The sequence below is a fragment of the Notothenia rossii genome (assembly GCF_949606895.1).
Source record: "Notothenia rossii genome assembly, chromosome: 8".
Lineage (NCBI taxonomy): Eukaryota > Metazoa > Chordata > Actinopteri > Perciformes > Nototheniidae > Notothenia > Notothenia rossii.
In genome coordinates, this window is record NC_136906.1 from 29,650,892 (window position 1) to 29,671,902 (window position 21,011).

The window sequence follows — 21,011 nt, forward strand, 5'->3', positions numbered from 1 at the left end:
GGACATGATTCACCATCATTGTTAAGGATAAGGATTCCTTCACTGTTCATGGTTAGGGATCTTTTTACTGGGTCTCCCCTCCCCTCTCATTTAAAGAGTTAAAAACAGTGAATATAGTTTACAGATCAGAGTTTCTCTCTGTTCCGCTAACACTAACTAAGTTAGCTCAACTTGTGTCTTCGATGATTAAAATCCTTCATATTGTTAAAAATATAGAGTAAAAAGCCTCCAAGATCTAAAGAGTAAATAGTATAGTATAGTAAAAATGTGTCTTAAACTGGGTCAAAAGTATATATATTAGAGCTCCTGGCTGAAAACGATTACACATGTTAAAAGGGGATCTAATGCCATTAATTAATGAGAAACATATATGCCGTTCCTTTATAAAAAATATCACTTTTTTAACCAAGTTTTCCATTCATAAATGTGTGAGTTTAATCTAAAAGAATCTGAGAATTTTTAAATTATTGTTTTTATTTTTATTTGTAAAATCCTATCTTTAAACTTTGTTTAATTTACGATGGCCATAAACACATATTAAATGCATTATTAACTTTATTTAAATGACACATTTCTCTAACTAACTAACTAACTAACTAACTAACTTACTAACTAACTCAACTTAATATATAACATGGGATAATTTTCAAGATAACAAAAGGGGTTTTGAGGATTGATGAACAAAATAAATTATATTGAATATTGCCAGCATTATAGCAATTGTCGGTAATGTAAAAATAGGAACATGGTTGCCAGTATTAAAATAAACACATTTCACACTACTGGTGTGCACAAACCAACCCTCAGTATGTGTGTAATCTAATTAACAACGTGAGCTATTTCAGTCAGTAAGAAGCTGTCAGAGCTCAGTAATCCTGCACGCTGAGGATGATGGGAAACGCTGTGAGGACGGAGAGTTCATCCGAGGTTTCCTCTGCTGCTCCTTCATTTCCCTGTCAAAGTGAACATTTGGTTAACAAATCACAGCGCAGACGCACAGAGAACAAATAACATTGTGACATACAAACACAACCTTAACAAACAATGCTCTCGGCTTTGTTTACACTTTTATTTTCAAGAACATTTCCTTCAAAGAAACTGACCTGCAGCTATTTGTTAGTTATCTTGTTTTCAAAGGGCCCTATTATGCTTTTTAGGGTTTCCCTCTCCTGTAGTGTGTTATATAGGTCTTTGTGCATGTAAATGGTCTGCAGAGGCTAAAGCCCAATGGGAGTTTCTCTCCCACACTCCCCCCCCCCCCGCCTGAAACGCCTTCATTGGACTCCTTTGTTTACTTCCGTCAAATAATGACATCACCATGTGACACTTGCACTTCTATTGGCTAGCGCTCAAACACATAGTACATGATAGGCTAAGGGGTGGGACATCTCTAAGCAGTTGACCAATCACAACAGAGCTGTCCAGCTAACCAATTAGAGCAGACTGTGCTCTGGTTTCAGACAGAGGGTGAAAAGAGGTGCTGCAGCACAGGCAGTATGAGAAAAATAAAGAGCTTTTTGAACATTAAAGCATGGAGACATGTAGAGACACTACATACTGATATTAACCTATAGATGAGAGTAACACATGCGTCACTTCCGGGCAAAAAGTACGGTTCCGCCCACTTTTGTGGGAAAACAAAGCTTTCATTTGAATGGCGGTCAATACAATTTCTGAAGTTTTTGCCAATCCGATCAGACATTTTTGAAAACTGTGGATTTTTTCTGTGGACTACATACAAATATGAACCTGAAAATGAGCAAAATAATTAAACAAAGTAAAAAAGTAAACCTTCGGTTAACCCACCGATATCATTCAAATGTACTACCCTAATTGGCCATTCACAACAAAGATGTCCAGAGTGATACCGGAGGGTTAATGCGTTAATTTGAAGAAAAAAAAATACATTCTATGGAAGCTACATATTGTTTAATAGACACACAGCATCAAGTTTTTCCTATTTAAATTGGATTTGTTCTTTTGGGGGTTTTAAGCCTTTGTCAATTATTTAATCATCTTTTGTCCTTTTTGATTTTGTAGAACACAAAACATTTATTTCTCACTTAATTTATTTTTTAATGACATTTTAATAAAAAAAAACACGTGAGCCAACAAATTGGAGGATTTGCTCTGAAAAGAACCCACACATTTGACACATTACACATGTATTTTCTTATCACAATATAGTGATAAAACAAAATGTTATTTAAGTAAAAAGGTGAATATGAATTTATATCAGCAGAAGATCATAGTGAAGGGGAATATTTCATCAAGTACATCAAATGTTGATTGATAATCTACTTTCTGTTTCTGACCTTTCCTCATCATTTCCTGTTTGCTTCTCAGCCATTGGCTGACGGACAACTACATCCTGTTTGCTACGCCGTACTTTGCCTACGACATCTACGCCATGTTCCTGTGCTACCGTCACAGGCTGCAGGTCAAAGGTCACGAGGAGGAGGAAGAGGAGGAGGAGGAGGGGGAGGGGGGGATTCGGTGGGCGTCTGTGGGGGGGTACCTGCGCAGAGAGAAGTTGATGGTGCTGCATCACATCTTCATGGTCACCTGCTGCTTCCCCGCTTCACAGGTCACTATTATTTGATATTATTGCACGGCCAGGTTGAACACTTGATGCTGATTGGTTAATTTGGACATTGTATGTTCTGCTATTCTGTATAACAGTCCCAAAAAACACGTTTATTTCCTGTAGCTCCATTATAAAACACTATAGCAATTTTCTTAAATATTTATTTTATATTTGTGGATAGCAAAACAAATTGGATTCATCATGGCTAAGTAGTAACGAGGGGTTACTGGACTCTATGGGTACTACCCCTTGATCATGTCATGCAAGCATTCATCTACTGAGACTTCTATAGACGTAGCCGGCCCCGGGGCGGGCCTACCTGAATGCGCACACATCCCACCGTATAAAAGGAGGCCTCGCCTCCTGACTGTCATCCTACGCCTCTCTTGAGCAAGCGGTATAGGACAGACAGTGCCCTGAGTAGAGGGCTCCGCCTGTGCTCATATAACAAGGGTTACCATACGTAACCCCTCGTTATATCTCTCACAGGCTCCGATGTATACACGCACTGTCGTCCAATAACATTGTTCCACTCCACTGCCCCTGACCGGCTTTCTGGTTAGCAGCCTCACTCTCCTCTACCTCGGTTGTGACCGTGGAGAAGACTGGGCCGCGGCTGACCGAGCACACTCTGACGCGCTTACCTCACGAAAAGTGTGCTTGGAAAGCAGTGTTGAGGGCTCCCCCCCCCTCCGCCCATAGGCGGACGGTGAGAGTCCTCAGCCCTGTATGGGCTCACTGTGCACCACCTCTCTCGAGTCCCTAAGGAGCACCCACACTCAGACACGCTCACCCCGTGAAGAGTGTGTATGGACTATAGTATGGAGGGCTCTCCCGTCCTGCCCTAAAGCAGGGGGAAACAGTCCTCCAGCCCCGTATGGGCCCAGTGCGGGCCACGTCCCCCGGGACCGGGGCCCGGGAGAAACCTAAGCGCATTACGTCCAGGGAGGGGGTCAGATGCCCACTGACCCACAGCCCCCCTCCCTCCTCACCAGTCCTGCATTACTCCAGCAAGCACAGACGATGAAAAGGAGCGAGACATGTCCAAGAGATAAAACCATATGAAGGGGCCTGGCGTTTACCACGACGCCACCGTGTCCTCCACACTCACGCCGTTAAATAAGGCTGTTGACACAGCCACAGCCCGTGTAGAGTCTGAGTGTCGCCCCGTTCTGGTCACCCCGCATCAAAAAGCAACTTGGGTGCACCGATAGAGCGGTTAACTCGGACACTCTCTTGGCTGACGTTAAGGCAAGTAGCTATGCTGTCTTCAATGGCAGTGCTTTCAGGGAGGAGAGCTCCAGAGGCTCAAATGGTTCTGTGACCAAAGCCTTGAGCACCAACGGCAGGTCCCACTGCGGGGCAGAGGCGCGCACTACTGGGCGCAGCTTCCTGACCCCCTGTAAAAACCGCAACATCAATGGCTGACTGAAGGCTGACCTGCCGCCAAATCCCTCATGGCAGGACGAGATGGCTGCTGCATACACTTTCACTGTGGAATGAGCAAGCCCTCTGTCCACCACTAACTGTAAGTAGGATAAAATAGAGCCCAACTCACAAGATAGGGGCTCTATTCTCCGCTCCTCACACCATTGCTGGAACCCCAGCCACTTTGGCCTGTAACAGGCTGTGGTGGATCCAGCCCTAGCTGCCTGGATAGACTGAATAATACTGTCAGATAATCCACCCTGTCTCAGCCTGTCCCTCTCAGGAGCCAAGCCTGAGGAGGCTGGCCCAGAGTGGGTGACGCCCCGATTGCATCTGCCTCTTGAGACATCGCCCCCCAGTGCTGGTGAATCGCCCAGGGCTGGCCCACCTTCATCTGTGTCATCTCTGAGTACCACGGCGCCCCGACGCGATCCGGCGCTACTAGGATGACTGACAGACGTTCTCGCCTCACTCTCCCCAGGAGAGGGAGAATGAGACCCAGCGGTGAGATAATCCCGGTCCTATTTTGACAGTGTGGTCAAACCTAGCCACACGTGACGCAACGCCACGGTGGCCAGGGACATCACACATCTGGCTGCGGTAGCCATACTGTGGGCCAGATTATTCATCTCCCGTCCGGAGGCGGGGATGTCCTGCTGAGGGGTGATCAGCGAGACCCCCAACACGGCGAGATTACTGACTGCTGCTGCCATCTGCGCTCCGAGCCTGAACATTTTATCCAGATATTCCAGGATTACACGGTCACGCGGCAGCAGGGGCAGAGGCTTTCTCCCCTCTGCCCACCCGGCTGCCTGCGGAAGCAGATGGGCCGCCAGGCTCTCATCCGGGGAGGGCACACCACCGGCCTCGGTGGCAGCGGTGGGGGGAGCTGTAAGCCTACGCGCTCCATCGTCATAGTCATCACCGCCGGGAAGTCCTGCCGCGCAGACCTGTACTGCGGATCCTCCTGGAGGCCGCCGGAAGCATCGGACAACGAGGTGTCGTCGTCGTCCCTCTCCCCGACGAACGGGGCGGCTTTGTCCGCTGGCATGGCGAACACGAAGGGCACTCCGTCATCGTGCTCCTCCATCTCCACCACCTCGAGGTCCGGGTCCTCCGCCTCTTCCGGCGAGACATATCGCTCCTGGAAATGCTCCAGCCGCCAGCTTTTCTTGCCCAGTTGTTCCTTGCTTGCTGAAGAGGAAAGGATGACAGTCAGGAGGCGAGGCCTCCTTTTATACAGTGGGATGCACGCGCATTCAGGTAGGCCCACCCCGGGGCCAGCTACGTCTATAGAAGTCTCGGTGGACGAATGCTTGCATGATATGATCAAGGGGTAGTACCCATAGAGTCCAGTAGAGGGCGGAGCCTTTGAGAGATATAACATAAAGAAAAGCAAAAAAGGAGAACAAAACCAAGAAAACAGTGTACGACAGGAAAAGAGGTTAAAGACTTACACAAACATAAGAACATAATACAGACTTAGTAGAGTAATATCACTCAAAGTAAGTGTGTGTGTGTGTGTGTGTGTGTGTGTGTGTGTGTGTGTGTGTGTGTGTGTGTGTGTGTGTGTGTGTGTGTGTGTGTGTGTGTGTGTGTGTGTGTGTCAGATGTGGCGTCAGGGGAAAGGAGATTTCTTCCAGGGTGTTTTGTTTCTGGCTGAGCTCAGCACCCCGTTTGTCTGTCTTGGGAAAGTACTCATCCAGGTATACCAATCCTATACATAAATAAGATATATATCTGTTAAAATATAATTATATGTTTTAATGTCAAGATGATTTGGTAATAAATGAATGATTTCAAGATACATTGGCTTATTATATATCACATTTAATGTTAAAAAAATCAAGACCTTAAAAAATACTTTTGCAATATTGTCCTGTCTGAGCCTTCATACTTCCTCCCCTGTGGTCAGTACCAGCAGCAGCACACTGTGCTGCACAAAGTGAATGGAGTCCTGATGCTGCTCGCCTTCTTCTGCTGCCGGGTCCTACTCTTCCCTTACCTGTACTACGCCTACAGCAGGTAAAGTAACTCATTACTTCTAGTACTTCATTTTTCACTACTGCAATACATTTCAGAGGTAACTATTGTTTTATTTCACTAGACTTAATTTATTTAATATCAGCTTGAGTTACTTTTCATTATTGGTTATTATTTGCAAAATAGCCTACATTTTCAAATTACAAAAAAAGAACTGCGTTTTGAGGGAAACCATGTGCCATGTTCTTTGTTTAATTTATATTGTCTAAAGAAAATGTATTTTGAAATTATATTAACAAAATATATTGTATAGAATAAAAAATATATACAAAAGAGCACATATACATTAAATATATTAAGCATAGAATTACAAATATATATAATAACAATTTTTTTTTTAAAGGCCACATATGAAATTGTGAGAAATCATACAGATACAATGTTTTAATTAAATATATAATTGATCACACTGAATGTATGTTCTTTGCAGTGAAAGTTGTGTTATCATTTAATTTTTATTTTAGCATCAATCACTAAATGGCAATTCAACAGATTGCTCTGATATGTTTTTAATACTAAAAGAAACCTGCATTTTCTCCTATTTAATAACGGGATTTTTTTATATATAATATAACAAAAATTGATTAATTTTATTTTTTGTAGCAGGGGATGTAGGGGATGATTTAAAATATTATTTTAGCTTAATTTAGACTTAATTACCTTTAGTATAGAAAGACAAATCACCTATGTGTTGAGGGTGTTTTTAGAACATTATTCGTTTTCAATCTAGTTACATGGAAAGATGTCCATAAAGACTTCTGAAAATATAATATGACGCAAAAATATGCTTTCCTTATAAAACAAATACTTTTTTGCTAACTTCCTGTCAGGAGTCAAACTGTTTAAAGACACAGCGCCATCCAGTGGAAACTTGCAGGTGCTTGTTTTTCTAGCTAAATCAGTGTTTTCCAATCCTAGCTAATATCTTTGCCATAGTTTCCTCACATTTTTTGTTGGTACATTAATGCTTCTTTTAGTTATATAAAAGTTTTTATAACTGTTTTTTAGTTTTCTACTTACTGTTATTTTTCCATTTTCTTTTAATTTATCTTATCGTGTTTATGTGCACCAATATACACCATTTTAGTTGCACAATAATGTATCTTGCACTGATTTATTGCACTCTTTTCTCTAGTTTTTACGTATTCAGTGTTGTATGTTCCACTGTTGGAAGGAAGATGTTTTTTCGCAAAAAACTAAGCATTTTAATCATTGAGTTTGAATCAAAGCAAATTCCATGAATGTGAAAACAGACTTCCTTTCAAAAAACTTCCCTCTGGGCCCCACGATCGCTTGTGAAGCTTAACTGCGACCGTGGGTCATGTTTTTACCACTGAATAGTAATGAGCATGATTTACTCTTTGTGTCTAAGGTATGCGTCCATCCCCGTGTACGTGGTGCCCCTGGTGGCCCCGTGGCAGTGCAACCTGGGGGCCGCCCTGCTGTGGCCCCTGCAGCTCTACTGGTTCACTCTGATCTGCAGAGGGGCCCTCCGCCTGTCCTCCACCGGTGGATGCTCCAAATCAACGTGTAAAGCTGACAATGACTGCTGCCTGAGCTCCAGTAACGGCTGCAGGAAGAGAACATGAGGCAACACAACGGACTCTGCACATGTTCCGTTCACTTCAAAGGAAACCTCAAATCCTCAACAAGGGTCATTTCTGTTATGCAATAACATATTTTTCCACATAACCTGCTTCCTCATTATTTTCTTGAACACTTCTGAGTTTAAGATGGTCTCTATTTTATATATACAGAATAAACCAATGCAATGAACATCAAAAATAACTATTAACAGTAAAATACTCAAAATATTTCTTTATTATTATTTTAAAGGCCATGGTAATTTATGTTTAATTGTACATTATATGTACAGTCAATGATTGTATATATGTATCGGAAACAGCAATATTGAGTCATAGTTAATTGGAAATAAAAACAGAAGTGCATACAAAATTAAAAGGTAAATCAAAATGTTAACATGTGAACATAAATGAAAGAAAACATGCTAGTAAGTTAGTACAACATGTTGAAATAAACAGAAGCAAAACAACATAAATAAATAAATAAATAGGGAGTGTTGAAATACAAACAGAAAATATTGAAATGTAAAACAAAATAAATAAAGAATAAATAAGTAAATAACATATATGGAAATATATACAGAAATAGCTACAATAATGAATATATATTATATATTTATTTAAAAATTACAAAAAATTAGTTTATTCTCTTACATATTTTTTCCCCTGTGTATTGTTTTTATTTATTCATCTTTATATTGACATGTATATATTTGAATCTCTTTGTTTGTACTTTTCTCTGAGCTGGTGCAGGTTAAACCAGTATCCCTGCTCTTATACAATTACTAAATATACTAATATTCTAATGATATCATTTGCTCTATAATATTATGAGAATGCACTACTACATTGTTATAATTGAAATACTTGAACTATATTTTATTGAATATCTTACATACTTTAACAGCATATTTTGTGTGGTATAGTACAATATTATTGATTTGTAGTATACTAGTTTTAGTTTAGAGACATATGACTTTTAAAATATTTATAATAGGAGTAGTGTCGTACCCTTTGTTTTTAAAACTAAATCACTTTTTGTCATTAACTGGTGCTTGTTTTATCAATTACATAATTAATAACATACGAGCTTATGTTTTTTTTCTTCTCCAAGCACATTTTGGCTGCATTTTTGTATTACATATTCTATATAAATACATATATAAATAAAGCTGAGTTTGTACTTTTTCTAAAATAGGCTGAAGGATATTTTTCCACTACAGTTTGTTTGCTTGTTTGTTTGTTTGTTTACTGAGATAGGGGTGGAAATCCGGGAGGAAGGTGTCAGTCTACGTCGCTGTTCTCCCACGGAGCTCATTTTCCCGTTTACCTTCACATGTGTGTCACTCGAAACGACTCGTCCGGTTAAATCCAGCGGTTTTTTAAAATACTTTTTTTAAACTGCAGCTATCAACGACCGAACACCGACCTAACGTACTACCGAACCATCGCGAGAGTCAGGGGCAGTGTGCGAGAAGGACGGGTCCAGGCAAGGCATAGCAATATTCATATTTAGCAACAACAACAACAACCTTTAACGAAGCAATATTATTATTTCGTTATGTGAGTAAAAGATGGATGAAATGTGTGCCACAACACAGACACGGATGAAAACACTGGACTCTGATGTACAGGTAGAGAAAACACACAACATTGTGCTGAAGCAATATTGATAGCTAAGCTAGCTGGTTTATTAATAGCTAAGCTAACAGGCTAACGGTTAGCTTAGCTCGCAAATACTCTTTCGTTATAGCTGCTTGTTGTTGGGATGATTCATTATGTGGCGACATGTTATACAAAATAAGACATATCATACCAATTATTATTAAATAAAGATGCTAATTATCAGTAGGTCCGTTAGTTAGCTGACGTTGGTTAGCTATTGTTAGCTAGCGAACGTTACACGTCTTTAAAGAAAGCTGAATGAGCAACACTCACATTGCTAGTTCATGTTAGCTAGCTAACAAGTGCGAATGTGATATTTGAAGACATTCATTAATAATTATCAATAATTGATATGTTTGACAGATGTGGAGGATGTGTTCAGTTAATATAGTAAATGCACAACTGTAATCCTGTAAAAATACTATGTTACAGTAAAAAGTCCTGCCCTGAAAATGTTACTCCAGTTAAAGTATAGGTTATAATCAAGAACATGTTGTTAAAGCATTTAAAGTATAAACATGTCCCAGATATGACCACTTTACTATTATACTCGATATCATTATATTTGTTTTACTCTTGCAATAATGTAAAAGCAAGGTTTAACTTTTGTAGTTGGTAAAGGTATAGCTCTTTTTTTACAAACTGAAGATGATGTGTATTATGGTTTATCTGCGTATTATCAATGAGTCGTTTGCTTTGTAATAATAGTGGAGATAATAAGAAATGGCGTCCCAATGACCCAAAACCCAAATCGACATATTAACCATGTGTGCTTTGACCAAACCTCCATTTACTTGTATTACTAACATATTAACATTACGAGGTGGAAAAAGCAGCACATTTTCTCGCTTTTGAAATCATGTTTATAAATAAAAAATGTAATTAATATTTACATTATAATAATCAACTTTGATTGTGTTTACGAAAACCTTGATCTGAGGAGAATTTAAAGCTGTCAGATAAATGTAGTTTGAGTAAGTAATATAAATTAAAGAATTTGTTCCCAACACAAATCAGAGCTGATTTCTAAATCCTCTATCTGACTAACAAGGTAACTCTAATCACATCCTGTACGCTGGTTATTTAAATGTTACCTGGTTTAATTAAACGTTGTTGGGCTCCCCTCCTTTGCAGGTAATTCTCACGTCAAATGTGGAAAGCTCTGCAGATTATTTTTTCAAATCCAGGCTTGAACAGATTGTTATGTGGATAGACTAATAGCCTTCATTCTGTTGTTGTTGTTGTGGTGATAGCTCTCTTAATTTTTCGACCTTATTTCTGCTGCAACCTCTGATGTAATATTCTTCACCTGTTAATTACCAGCCTTCATAGTATTATGAAACTGATCTCACAGTTTGTTTCTGTGTTTTTACAGGATGTGGCCACGCTTCTCTGGATGTATGACAGATAGTGAAGAAAGGGCAGGTCTAACTAATCCATCCTCCTCTTCCCATCCTGCTACTGGCTGTCTGAATCTGATATTTTCTTGCTGAAAGTATTACAATTATAAAAATAATGTAGCAGAAAGCTTAGCCTTGAAGATATTTGACCTCTTTTAACTCCATCTTGCGTGGGTCCGGTGCATTTCAAGTCTTCATTTTAGATGGGGCTCCTGAGCACGACACTTAAGTTCACACTCATTTGTAAATGATTAGACCAATGTGCCGTGTTTGCCCCCAGTCAGTGACCCCAGCTGTGCAATCACTTCAGCTTTCTGTCGTATGTTTGAAGTGATTTGATTGACCATCAGGATGAACGGCTCTCTTTTAACCCCGCCCAGCCCGCGGGCGGCAAACTCCTCTCCTCTACCTCCTTCCCCCTCCCCGTCTCCATCCCCTCCATCTCCCTCCATGCTGCCTATGTCGCCCCGGCCGCCCCCTCTCCCCCCTCTGGTTAGCCCTCCACCACAAGCTCACCCATCCTCCCTGTCAGACACCCCCACCCCCTCCCCCTCGCCCTGCCTGAGTTGGACCGAATTCTGTGAGCTCCACGCCCGCGTTGCAGCCGGTGACTTTGCACGGCACTTTCGGGCTTTCCTCCTGGAGAACCCCCACTACTCTTCGGACTCGGCGTCCGCCTTCTGCCGGCGCTTTACCGACCGCTTCGTCCGTCACTTCCAGAGTGAGCTGGAGGGTGCGCTCCCGCCGAGCTGTGCTTCTGGGGACGACGACATGGCGAGCTGGGCTCCCCAGTCAGACGCTACTTCCCTGGAAGAAGAAGCAGTCTCCCCTCTGTCAGCGACTGGGGCCGCTGTCCTCCCGTGCCCCCCCACCAACACAATGCGGGCTTTATCCAAGCCAGCACCGGCACGACTGGTGTTAGAGAACCGCGGTGGTGACAGGTTCCAAGATTCCTACGCCCACACCCAAGTCCTGCCTCCATCCTCATCATCGTCATGCTGCTCCTCAGTGGGAGGCAACAACGGGAGGCGTGAGGAGCGGGGTGCCATGATGGCTCCGGGGAACGGGGAAGCTCCAGTGGAGGAAGAGGAGGACAGCTGGTTAGGGGTGGCATCTGTGGGGGAAGACGTGGAGCCAGAGGAGCAGGAGGCAGAGTTGGCGGAGGTGGATGGTGCAGACCCTTCCTACACTATTTCACCTTCCTCGTCCTCTCCCCCGCCCGGTAACAGTACGCCCAACTCCTCCAAAAACAAACTGAAGAAGCGCTTTTCTCTGCGGAGTGTGGGGCGTAGTGTGCGGGGGAGCGTGCGGGGCATCCTGCACTGGCGAAGCTCCTCCAGCGACTCCTCCCAGAGCCAGCTGCCCTCCAGCTACAGCTACACCATGGGCGTGCAGGATGCCACGCTGGTGTCAAGCTCAAAGAGGAACTCTGGCACACAGCCTCCTACACCCACCTCCTCCATGCCCGTTTCCCTCTCCATGCCCCTCTCCCTTCCCCACTCCTCCTCCTCCTCGCTGCCGCCCTCATCTTCAAGTAGCGCCACCTCTCTGTCTCTCTCTGAGGCGGCGAGGGATCGGCGGCGGAGCAACGGCGAGGGATGCGAGAAGGAAAAGTGGAGCCATCGTCTTGAGAAGCTCAGACTGTCACGATCCCCTCCCCCTCTCCTCACTCCGACCAACGCCGGCCCTCACTCCGGCTCCTCTACGCTGCCACCCAGCAGCGCCGCCGCAGCCGGCATGGGACCCCCCAGGAAGGTGGGCCGGCTGGTGCGGGAGGGTGGGGTGAGTGTCAGTTCATCCAATGACGAGCTAAGCGGAAGCCACGGCTTCTCCGGCTTCTCCTTCGGGCTGCTGCACCACGGTACGGACAACAACAACGCTGCCTCTGGATCCTCCGCTGCCGCTCAGGGGGGGGTGCAGCCGCTGGCCAGCGGGGGGAACGTCCCTTGGAGAGGAGGACGCTGGCATAAGTGTCGTCTGGTCCTCAAAGAGAGGGACCGGGAAGGGGGGGAGCGAGGAGAGGAGTACTACCTGGAATTCTTCATTCCACCTAAAGTAAGTTTGGGAAATTGAAACATGTTTAATTGAAATACTTTTAGCATTACAAGGTCAGATCAACTTTATTGATCCCTGCCAAGCAAACTGAAGTATCACTGCAGCACAGGTGCAAGAGCAGTTGTTTAGGTTTGTATTTAGAGTAAAAATGATCTCCTTTTTATATTTGAGTTATTGCTCATTAGTGTTTTATATTGTTTAGGTTGCTTTTTATTTGTATTTGGTTTCTGCTGTAACAGTGACATTTCCCGCGGGTTTAATTACCCTATTACCCTACCTGCTTACCTATAAATATAGAAGCATTGTGAACATCTACTATATACATACAAAACATTTCTAAATGCTATATACACAAACAATATATTAAATAGTCACAGACAATAGGAGGAGCAAAGGATTTACACAATGCCTTGCAAAAGTATTCACCCCCCTTGGCAAATTAGATTTTTCGAAAATTTGTATTATTTGATGTCTACAACTTTTGAAGATGCAACAAATATTTGTTATTGTGAAAAAACATGAGGGTGCATAACAATCACCCCCCCCCCCCAAAATCAATACTTTGTAGAGCCACCTTTTGCAGCGATAACAGCTGCAAGTCTCTTGGGGTATGTGTCTATAAGCTTGGCACATCTTTCCACTGGGATTTGTTTCAATTCTTCTTGGCAAAACTGCTCCAGCTCCTTTAGGTTAGATGGGTTCGGGTTAGGGTTAGGGTAATGTTCTGAATCGAGTGGCCTGTGTTCATCGTCCATAACATACGCCTGCCCATACCATAACCCCACCACCACCATGGGCCACTCGATTCACAACATTACCCTAACCCTAACCCTAATCCTAACCCTCACACCAGATACTGACTGGTTTTCGGACCACCCCTGACCCCCCCAATAAAGCAAAAATGCACGTTTCAGAGTGGCCTTTTATTGTGGCCAGCCTAAGGTACACCTGTGCAATAATCATGCTGTCTAATCAGCATCTTGATATGCCACACCTGTGAGGCGGGATGGATTATCTCGGCAAAGAAAAAGTGCTCACTATCACAGATTTTTTCAGATTTGTGAACAATATTTGAGAGAAATGGTTATTTTGTGTATATAGAAAATGTTTTAGATCTTTGAGTTCATCTCATGAAAAATGGGAGCAAAAACAAAAGTGTTGCGTTTATATTTTTGTTCAGTGTATATACTGGGATAATGAGGCACTTGATTGCACACAGGTGAACCTTATTTAAATAATGTTGGGCTAAATAGCAAAGGGGGTGAATACATATGCACAAACCACTTTTATTTATTTTTTTATGTTTTAAAACATGCTCTTTTATTCACTTCACCAATTTTGACTGACTTTGTGTGGGGGTCTTGCTATAAAATCCCCCAAAAATATGATATTATTCTTTGCAAGAAAATAGGAAAAATGTCAAGGGGGGGTGAATACTTTTGCATGGCACTGTATACTCTCGCATGTTATATACTCTCACATGTGATTTATTGCAGTAATCCATATTGAAAGCCAGAGAAAAATAAATAATTAAATTCATTGTTCTACACTAGTTGACAAGTTCTTTAAAATGGGGTAGGGAAAACGTTGGTAATTCTCTTACTGCCGTGAGTTAGATGTGCAGATTGATTCCTCTCCCATGTTTGTACAGTCCATTTAAAAGCCCAGACAGCAGCCGGTTAGCTTAGCTTAGCATACAGACAGGAAACGGGAAGAAACAAGCCTGGCTCTATCCAAAGGTAATCCATCTAAGAGCACTTTTAAAGTTTGTCTAATCTAAGTTCAAAAACAACAAGTGTAGGTTTGACTGGGTTGATTATTTATTGCCTGGGAGCAGTGACTTCAGGAGTCTCCACTGGTCACAAAGACAATATTTATGTTACACTTTTGTACTCTACTCAAATGTATTGATTTCAATGTTGCTGGTTTGTCCCCCCAGTCGACGAAGCCCCGGCTGACCGTCCCCTGCTGCTCCATGGTGGATGTGAGGAGCACCACGGCGCTGGAGGTCCCCGACAAGGAGAACACCTTCCTGCTGCAGGTGACCACTGTCTTTATACAGCTTCACTTTGTGTTTTGAAATGCTTTGTATTGTAATTTGTTTGTGGTTTTTGCAAGCAGTTTTTCTTTACTATTCTTTGCTATGACTTGCTGATATTATTATTATATGTTCCTGAATCTCTGAAAGGTTTCCTGTGTAAAGGACAATTAAACAAATACACCACTGAGAAAAGAGTAAATATTGGTAAGGAGCTGAAGTTAAAAAGATATCTTCAATTCAGAGGCGTTATTGTCATATGAACAATAGCTACACACTGTACAGTATAATAAACAGTTTTGTAATATTCTAAAAATATATGGATATATGTTTCAAAACCCTTTGTAAGTGATGCTGGCCCACATATGAATACATCTCTTTATGTTGCACCTCTCAGCTGGAGGGCACGGCGCAGTACGTGATTGAGACTCGCGACGCTGTGCAGATGAGAGCCTGGCTCAGTGACATCAGGAACGGCATCTGTCTCAGGTAATTACATAATGAAAGAACAAGGTCACCTCAAAGTAAGGTACGGACAACATGATTGAACTGTCTGCCTCCCACAGTGAACAGGAGGATGCCGAAGGTGTGAGTGTTGGGCCGCTGGACATCAGTGGGATGCCTGATATTGCCGACCGTCTCTCACAAAGTACGTCTAAAGGTGTGTGTGTGTGTGTGTGTGTGTGTGTGTGTGTGTGTGTGTGTGTGTGTGTGTGTGTGTGTGTGTGTGTGTGTGTGTGTGTGTGTGTGTGTGTGTGTGTGTGTGTGTGTGTGTGTGTGTGTGTGTGTGTGTGTGTGTGTGTGTGTGTGTGTGTGTGTGTGTGTGTGTGTGTGTGTGTGTGTGTGTGTGTGTGTGTGTGTGTGTGTGTGTCAGAGGATACACTCTGTATATACACAGATAGGCTTGGCCAATAACTTTACAAGATCATGTGCTGCTCTCACTTTTTGAATCACGATGATGATATTTCAACCAGGAGTAGATTTTTGAGCTATAGCTTTTGTGTTCCTTATTGATCATTCTTGGGTGTATTTTCTGCCAATACATTCTAAACTTTTTGTATTCATATTATTCGTTTGTAGATGCATATTCAGGGTTTTGTCTCTACTGGATAACAGGGACGCTGCGCCCTCTTACCAAAATGAATTGTTTACCTGGAAAATCTGCCATCAGACGTCATAGACAGCTTTGTTTTCACAGAGCTCCGACGCTGCGTTGTTGTTTACGTCTGCGGCGCCATCTTGTATTTGAGCATCATGTTCTCGCGATAATTGATATATCTTATAAGATCATCGCCACAGTATTGCCTCATACTATATTTTGCTAGAAAAAACCCCGGCATATATATATATATATACACACAGTATATATAACTAGCTATTAATGCGCCAAAGTAAGCCACAAGGATATTTGTAATGTGTAGTTGTTTAAAAGTTCTTCCCCCGCGACATAGCAAGTTAGTTAGTTAGTTCAGATTCATTTGTTTTCATGTCTGTATGCTGAATTGAAAAGCTAAAGCCAACAGCTGGTTAGCTTAGTATAAAGGCAGGAAAGCCTGGTCCTGTCCAAAGGTTTTCCATCTACAAGCACCTCTAAAGCTGACCGATTTACTTGTGTTATATGATCTAATCTTATAAATACTGGGTTCAAAAGCAATAAGTCTTGATTTTGACGTATTACATTATTTATTGGCCGGATGCATGGACTCCAGGATTCTCCGCTGGCTGCAAAGACAATATATTTAATATATATATATATATATTGCCGGCAGTTTTGCAAGGAAAATGATAGTCCTTTTAAATGAAAGACAATGCACAAAGTATAAAATGATTGTATTTTGAATGATATATGAGTTATATAATATGTGTATTTGCTCCTGTTGGTTTTGCTAGACTTCAGGCGAAGTAGTATAATACTTATTTGATGGTTCCTCGATGAATCTATCTATCCCTCTCCATCTTTATGTTTGTGTTTATACTCTCTGCTGCTTGTTTGTGTCCTCAGTTTGTTATGGAGGAATAGGAGGCTCCTCACCTCTGATGGACCCTCTCCCCCCGGAGCTGCCCCCCCGAGCGCCTCTCGATGAACCAGACAGCCGGATTCTTAGCGGGAACAGCCTGGGCACACCCTTCGCTGAGACGCCAGACGCCACAGGTGAATACGATCCTAAGACGAGTAATAATTGCAGATATTGAACCAGAGGTCTGGTAATGGTCAGGTTAAAGACGACATGATCAATAATGCATGCTACATGCTAATAGGTTAGCTTTCAAATAAAGAAAAGCTCCTTAGAATATTAGTTAGGGTTTGTGCTTGGAAACATATCGCTATTATATTGATATTGTGAGACCAGATATCGTCTTAGATGTTGTATATTTCGATATGGCATAAGTGTATTTTCCTTGTGATATTCTTTTCAGATGATATACTGTTTATAAAAATGTCACTGTCGACCCTGTCAAGGTAACAATATGTCGGGTTCTGATAATCTCCCTATTGCCCAGCCCTGGGGCCTCATTTATAAAGGGATATACGCTTTCTACGCAATGTTTGCGATTTATAAAATACTAACTTCACAGGAAAATGTGCAGTCCTCCACGCAAACTCCAACCCATGCGTACGCACTAAGCACAAAAACGGGAGAGACGAGAAACTGCGACACCGCTGGCAGAAGGAAGAATGGAGGGAAATATGTGGAAATAATACCATCAATAAAATGTTACCTCATCGTGTTTTATGCCGTTTGCCAAGACTTGATAAGTCGCTCGTCAAACAAAGGAGGTATGGAAACTAAGAACACCATATGTGGTCAATTGTACAGCTAATATAACACAACACATTAGTTGTATTTCCTTTAACTGGTGGATTATGGATATATACACTGAACAAAAATATAAATGCAACACTTTTGTTTTTGCTCCCATTTTTCATGAGATGAACTCAAAGATCTAAAACATTTTCTATATACACAAAATAACCATTTCTCTCAAATATTGTTCACAAATCTGAAAAAATCTGTGATAGTGAGCACTTCTCCTTTGCCAAGATAATCCATCCCACCTCACAGGTGTGGCATATCAAGATGCTGATAGACAGCATGATTATTGCACAGGTGTGCCTTAGGCTGGCCACAATAAAAGGCCACTCTGAAACGTGCAGTATTGCTTTATTGGGGGGGTCCGAAAACCCTAGGGTTAAACCCTAACCCTAACATGTCACCCATTGAGCATGTTTGGGATGCTCTGGATCGGCGTATACGACAGTGTGTTCCAGTTCCTGCCAATATCCAGCAACTTCGCACAGCCATTGAAGAGGAGTGGACCAACATTCCACAGGCCACAATCAGCAACCTGATCAACTCTATGAGAAGGAGATGTGTTGCACTGCGTGAGGCAAATGGTGGTCACACCAGATACTGACTGGTTTTCGGACCCCCCCAGACCCTGAGGCTGTGCGTTTTCGGACCCCCCCCAGACCCCCCCAATAAAGCAAAACTGCACGTTTCAGAGTGGCCTTTTATTGTGGCCAGCCTAAGGCACACCTGTGCAATAATCATGCTGTCTAATCAGCATCTTGATATGCCACACCTGTGAGGTGGGATGGATTATCTTGGCAAAGGAGAAGTGCTCACTATCACAGATTTTTTCAGATTTGTGAACAATATTTGAGAGAAATGGTTATTTTGTGTATATAGAAAATGTTTTAGATCTTTGAGTTCATCTCATGAAAAATGGGAGCAAAAACAAAAGTGTTGCATTTATATTTTTTTTCAGTGTAGTTGCTGATCGACAGCTGGAACACAAACCACCAAATACAAAAACATAATTCAGATCCAGTCGTCATGACTCCACTCCGAAGGGATTCCCCGCTCATTTCTTAGTTTCTCATCAAGGGGGTGTCTCCTGTCCCCGGTACAAACACACTGCCTGAGGAAGGCTATGTGTATTTATTTTGTCATTAACCTTTTTCGGACCACTTATTTATTTATTTTGGTGACGATCCGACCTCCATGCTGCTACTCTGGTTCAAACTGCATCCACCAACCAATATGATTTATCTCGACCTCCCCAAAATAACCAAAATCTGACACGGTGTGAGATGTCTATTTTAGCTGTTCTGTCGTCATTTCCTGCTATCTTCTTCATGCAGTCAGTCAAAATGAATGAATGAATGGGCGTTTCTTTGACTATTTATAGGCAAATATGGGCGTTATGTGAAGCCCGCAAAAGCTGCACCGCATTTCGAGTCGATTGTGATTTATAAATGGAAACCAGCGTAGGAAGTGCCGTACGCACTTCCCTCGACGGTACGCAATGTTTTGTGAATCTGAAAATGTTGGAACATTTCTGTACCTATTTTTTTGCTTTCTACTAAGCAACCTTCCCACGTGAATCCTACGGAAGACGTTATAAATGAGGCCTCTGGTTATGGTTCAGCTTAGTCTGATCTGTTTCAAACATGACCATCTTTTAAACTTGAATACCCAACATGCACCACCCTGCAGGCTCCTTCCTGTTCTCGGATGTGATCGCTGCGGAGGCGGTGGAGCACCCGCTCAGTGAGTGTCAGTGGTTCCACGGCACGCTGTCCCGCCTCAAAGCGGCTCAGCTGGTGTTGGCGGGAGGGCCGGCGAGCCACGGTGTGTTCCTGGTGCGACAGAGCGAGACGCGTCGCGGAGAGTACGTCCTCACCTTTAACTTCCAGGGCAAGGCCAAGGTGAGTTTCATTTTGAGCACTGACTTCATAATAAGACTATTATTCATACAAAATGAATCATGTTACTACATTTAACTCTCTGATGCTACTGCGTCTTCTCTATGAATATATCTCTTTGTTTTTCTTTTGTCTTTTCTATCATTGCAAATAGCTCTCAAATATGAAATCAAGTTTAAATATATTAATTAATAAATGTAAAGAAAATGTAAAATGTCCACCAATTTTTTCAGACCCTGTCTTAAGAAATCTTATTTTGTTTGACCAACACTACCATATTCAATTTACAGTAATATAAAAAAGCAACACAAATTCACGTTGCAGAATCTGATCTGCACAATTTAATTTCTTCCAATTTTTAATATAGTTAACAAAAATGTATTGGTAAACCTTGAGTTTGACTTGCTGTCCCCTCTGCAGCACCTGCGTCTGTCCCTGAACGAGGACGGTCAGTGCCGTGTGCAGCACCTCTGGTTCCAGTCCATCTTCGACATGTTGGAGCACTTCCGTGTGCACCCCATCCCCCTGGAGTCCGGCGGAGCCTCGGACGTCACACTCATCAGCTTTGTAGGGGCCACCGCTGTTCGCCAGCCAGGTACCGTCCCCACGACCCTGCCCCTTCATTTATCGATTCATGGAATAAAACGTATTCTACAAGAATAATAAACACAAACAAGGAATTGAACTCCGGGAGCTCGCACACAGGACTATAGAAAAACACTTTCAGCTAAAAAACAAGCTTATGGAACAAATATAGCTGAAATAATAATTGAACTCATTAAACTATATTTCTAGTCATTTTAAATTCTGATATGTTGTATGTGTAGTCAAATCGGGCTTTACTCAGGTCTAGGGATGGGTACCGAGAACCGGTACTAAGTCAATACCGGTACCTGATTGGACGGTATCGGTATACCGTTAAGCCGCTGGACAAACGGTGCTGCTATCGGTATATGTGATACGTCTACTTCCTTAGTTTAACTTTAAACCATTCCGGTTGGTTGGGAACCCTCATCCCGTGTGATGTATCCGGTTTGAGACCCCTCTGATTGGCCACTGTAAATGCCACTCGTCATCTCTCTCAACAGCTATGGAGTCAGTCATTGAAATATTATAGGGCTACTATAGCTAATAAAATGGCACTACAGAAAAAACTATAGTAATACGATAGCAGGTGAAAAATACTACAGAACACTACAAACTTACTATAGGACACTATACAACTCTTACAGTATACTATAGTAATACTATAGTTCATTTCGTAAGAGGTGCATACAGCAGACAGTAGCTAGCAGTTTTCGACAGATACAGCCCACTCAAAAATATATTGTTTTATATCAAATGTATTAATATATATATATATATATATATATATATTAGCTGTACACTTTACGAATATAATGTTTTTTTATGGACATCTTTCCCATTCAATCTCGTAAAAACTGATATTGCTGCTGCCACTCCTCGGCTCTTGGTAGTTCAGGCATTTATCAAACCTGGC

The 21,011-nt window shown here is 42.3% G+C and overlaps 2 protein-coding genes across 7 annotated transcripts in view; both read left to right on the plus strand.

The window, feature by feature from the left end:
* The window catches only part of tlcd3ba (TLC domain containing 3Ba), a 9,351-nt gene extending 1,208 nt beyond the window's left edge, over nt 1-8,143 (plus strand). The window contains exons 3-6 of the mRNA XM_079645574.1: nt 2,347-2,587; nt 5,626-5,721; nt 5,931-6,040; nt 7,431-8,143. Of these exons, the coding sequence (XP_079501700.1) occupies nt 2,347-2,587; nt 5,626-5,721; nt 5,931-6,040; nt 7,431-7,647 (664 nt within the window). The 3' untranslated portion in view covers nt 7,648-8,143. The remainder of the gene's footprint in view (nt 1-2,346; nt 2,588-5,625; nt 5,722-5,930; nt 6,041-7,430) is intronic.
* A 799-nt stretch (nt 8,144-8,942) lies between these two features.
* sh2b1 (SH2B adaptor protein 1) overlaps nt 8,943-21,011 on the plus strand; it is a 33,106-nt gene continuing 21,037 nt past the window's right edge. For 2 of the 6 annotated variants that reach the window (XM_079644904.1, XM_079644903.1), the window contains exons 1-8: nt 8,943-9,275; nt 10,682-12,761; nt 14,701-14,802; nt 15,197-15,288; nt 15,366-15,460; nt 16,802-16,951; nt 19,302-19,513; nt 19,931-20,105. In XM_079644904.1, coding sequence (XP_079501030.1) covers nt 11,058-12,761; nt 14,701-14,802; nt 15,197-15,288; nt 15,366-15,460; nt 16,802-16,951; nt 19,302-19,513; nt 19,931-20,105 — 2,530 coding nt within the window. In that variant the 5' untranslated portion in view covers nt 8,943-9,275; nt 10,682-11,057. The remainder of the gene's footprint in view (nt 9,276-10,681; nt 12,762-14,700; nt 14,803-15,196; nt 15,289-15,365; nt 15,461-16,801; nt 16,952-19,301; nt 19,514-19,930; nt 20,106-21,011) is intronic. The other 4 variants (XM_079644902.1, XM_079644905.1, XM_079644906.1 and 1 more) reach the window with 4 other exon arrangements.